Source organism: Dama dama, chromosome 12 (genome assembly GCF_033118175.1).
Source record: "Dama dama isolate Ldn47 chromosome 12, ASM3311817v1, whole genome shotgun sequence".
NCBI classification, from domain to species: Eukaryota; Metazoa; Chordata; class Mammalia; order Artiodactyla; family Cervidae; genus Dama; species Dama dama.
Genome location: NC_083692.1, coordinates 78,925,580 through 78,929,519, shown reverse-complemented (window position 1 = coordinate 78,929,519; position 3,940 = coordinate 78,925,580). Strand labels below are relative to the sequence as shown.

The following is a 3,940-nucleotide window of genomic DNA, read 5'->3' as shown; positions in this document are numbered from 1 at the left end:
CACAGTTCGTCCATGCTTCAGTCTCTATCCAATGTTCTTCTACAAATATTACTCCAATGACTAACACTAAATTCAGTCTCAACACCAGATACTAAGATAACAGCTTTGTATACACTCTTCCATCAGACCTAGCAATTGCCTGAATTCTAATCTTTATAACTAATTTCTTATTCAACACCAGTAGTGGTTCTGCTTCTCTGATTGTACCTTAAATGACAAAAGTCTAAGAAGAAAGGACTAAGGAAATGATTTTCATGATGATTCACGATAACTATACCCAGATTTGTGATGTGAGTATATTTTAGGGAAACTGTCACTTTAAATTATTGTGGAGGAAGTTTACAGCTTTAGACAACTTGGCACATCTTCTGTATGATTGACTTAAAGCCAAGAATTCAAGAGAACATATTAGTCGACAATCACTCTGGACACCTGCTTCCAAATGACATCAAAGAAGCTTTTATTTAGAATTTAATTCTCTGATTCAGACTACAGATGAAGAAACCGCAGGACTACCATTTCTTGTCTGGGGTCTGCAGGTGTGCATTTCAGCTGGGGTCCTGCAGCAGGGGGTCTCTTGTTTATTTAGTTCTGGGGTTTTTGTTCAGCCTTTCCTATTTCTTCAAGCACTGTGAGTCCAAGAGAGCACAGAAGTACTTTGCAGAATCTTCCAGCTCTATGGCTGAAATGGTGAGGTTGATAGAATTACGAGCTTTCTGGAAATTTACAGAGTAGCGGCCGTGCCTTGCATTCCCATGATCTGAATACTGACGAATAAGATAAGTCATCTGTTCACTGGGAAGCTGCTTATACCAAAAAATGTAGTACTTGTACACGTCCCAACTTGTCTCATACTGACAGTTCAGGGTGACTGTCTTCCCCACTTCACTGAGTATGTCTGGCTGGTCTTGAGTAACACTCTGGGACACACCAGATCCTGTGGGGAAAAAAACAAGAAAACAGAGCTGAAATAATGAACAAAATAATGTAGAAATTAGACTAATTTTGGACCCAAATGTTTACAAACCAAACTGAAATCCTAAGATGTTTGCTTTTCTACAACCTCCTTTCTTCCCCAAGTCCCTGTGAAGTAACACATGCCTGTGTGCAGTCCTTTCACCCTGAACACTCACACCCATGTTTGGAAGCATCCCTACCAGAGAAGGTGAAGAACAGGAACACCCAGAGCAGGCTGGAGAGCGGCATGAGGCATGAAGTCCCCCGCACAAGTGTGTCTACTTCTGCCTCAAGCTAAGATTTTAGTGTTTTTAAATTCCTGGCAGCACAAATATATAGTATATGGTTCCTGTGTGACTCCTCCCAAACAGGAAGTAGGGTGTTATGTTCATCGACCACGTGGTCTGTGTACAGATAAAGTCTGGCTCACCACACACTTTTACTTTGTCCACTTTTCTTTCCCTGGTCATTATGTTTGGCATATCCTGAAAAGGGGAATGAAGAAAGAAATTAATATTAAAGGTTTGAACTGAGGGAAAATGAAGATTAAACAAGTTGACATACATTTTAAAATTTTTATTTATTTTAATTGGAGGCTAATTACTTTACAATATTGTAGTGGTTTTTGCCATATGTTGACATGAATCAGCCATAGGTGTACATGTGTTCCCCATCCTGAACTCCCCTCCCACCTCCCTCCCCGTCCGATCCCTCAGGGTCATCCCAGTGCACCAGCCCTGAGCACCCTGTCTCATGCCTTGAATCTGGACTGGTGATCTCTTTCACATATGGTAATATACATATTTCAATGCTATTCTCTCAAATCATCCCACCATCACCTTCTCCCACAAGTCCAAAAGATTGTCCTATACATCTGTGTTTCTTTTGGTGTCCCGCACATAGGGTCATCGTTACCATCTTTCTAAATTCCATATATATACATTAGTATACTCCACTGGTGTTTTTCTTTCTGACTTACTTCACTGTGTATAATAGGCTCCAATTACATCCACCTCATTAGAACTGATTCAAATGCATTCTTTTTAATGGCTGAGTAATATTCCATCGTGTATATGTACCACAGCTTTCTTATCCATTCGACTGCCAATGGACATCTAGGTTGCTTCCATATCTTGGCTATTATAAACAGTTCTGTGATGAACATTGGAGTACATGTTTCTCTTTCAATTCTGGTTTCCTCAGTGTGTATGTCCAGCAGTGGGATTGGGTCATATGGCAGTCCTATTTCTAGTTTTTTAAGGAGTCTCCACACTGTTCTTCATCGTGGCTTTACTAGTTTGCAACAGTGTAAGAGGGTTCCCTTTTCTCCACACCCTCTCCAGCATTTATTTCTTGTAGACTTTTGGATAGCAGCCATTCTGACCAGCATGAGATGGTACCTCATTGTGGTTTTGATTTGCGTTTTTCTGATAGTGAGTGATGTTGATCATCTTTTCATGTGTTTGTTAGCCATCTGTAAGTCTTCTGTGGAGAAATGTCTGTTTAGTTCTTTGGCCCATTTTTTGATTGGGTTGTTTATTTTTCTGGAGTTGAGCTGCAGGAGCTGCTTGCATATTTTTTAGATTAATTCTTTGTTAGTTACTTCATTTGCTATTATTTTCTCCCAATCTGAGGGCTGTCTTTTCACCTTGCTTATAGTTTCCTTCATTGTGCAAAAGCTTTTAAGTTTAATTAGGTCCCATTTGTTTATTTTTGCCTTTATTTCCATTACTCTGGGAGGTGGGTCATAGAGGATCCTGCTGTGATTTATGTCAGAGAGGGTTTTGCCTATGTTTTCCTCTGGAAGTTTTTTAGCTTCTGGTCTTACATTTAGATCTTTAATCTATTTTGAGTTTATTTTTGTGTATGGTGTTAGAAAGTGTTCTAGTTTCATTCTTTTACAAGTGGTTGACCAGTTTTCCCAGCACCACTTGTTGCAGAAATTGTCTTGTCTCTATTGTATATTCTTGCCTACTTTGTCAAAGATAAGGTGTCCATAGGTACGTGGATTTATCTTTGGGCTTTCTATTTTGTTCCATTGATCTATATTTCTGTCTTTGTGCCAGTACCATACTGTCTTGATGACTGTGGCTTTGTAATATAGCCTGAAGTCAGGCAGGTTGATTCCTCCAGTTCCATTCTTCTTTCTCAAGATTGTTTTGGCTATTCGAGGTTTTTTGTATTTCTGTACAAATTGTGAACTTATTTGTTCTAGTTCTCTGAAAAATACCATTGGTAGCTTGATGGGGAGTGCCTTGAATCTATAGATTGCTTTGTGTAGTACACTCATGTTCACTAAATTGATTCTTCTGACCCATGAACATGGTTTATTTCTCCATCTATCTGAGTCATCTTTGATTTCTTTCATCAGTGTTTTATAGTTTTCTATATATAGGTCTTTTGTTTCTTTATGTAGATATATTCCTAAGTATTTTATTCTTTTCATTGCAATGGTGAATGGAATTGTTTCCTTAATTTCTCTTTCTGTTTTCTCATTGTTAGTGTATAGGAATGCAGGGATTCCTGTGTGTTAATTTTATATCCTGCCACTTTACTATATTCATTGATTAGCTCTAGTAATTTTGGTGGATTCTTTAAGGTTTTCTATGTAGAGGATCATGTCATCTGGAAACAGTGAGAGTTTTACTTCTTCTTTTCCAATCTGGATTCCTTTTATTTCTTTTTCTTCTCTGATTGCTGTGGCTAAAACTTCCAAAACTATGTTGAATAGTAGTGGTGAGAGTGTGCACCCTTGTCTTGCTCCTGACTTTAGGGGAAATGCTTTCAATTTTTTACCATTGAGGATAATGTTTGCTGAGGGTTTGTCATATATGGCTTTTATTATGTTGAGGTATGTTCCTTCTATTCCTGCTTTCTGGAGGGTTTTTTTTTTTTTATCATAAATGGGTGTTGAATTTTTAAAAGGCTTTCTCTGCATCTATTGAGATAATCATGTGGCTTTTATCTTTTAATTTGTTAATGT

The 3,940-nt window shown here is 38.1% G+C and overlaps 1 gene segment (V, D, J or C); it reads right to left on the bottom strand.

The window, feature by feature from the left end:
• Positions 1–614: 614 nt before the first annotated feature.
• LOC133067087 (T cell receptor delta variable 1-like) lies at positions 615–1,245 on the bottom strand. The segment is given in 2 exon segments: positions 615–937; positions 1,158–1,245. Coding segments are annotated over 2 exon segments (372 nt in total).
• Between the last annotated feature and the right edge of the window lie 2,695 nt (positions 1,246–3,940).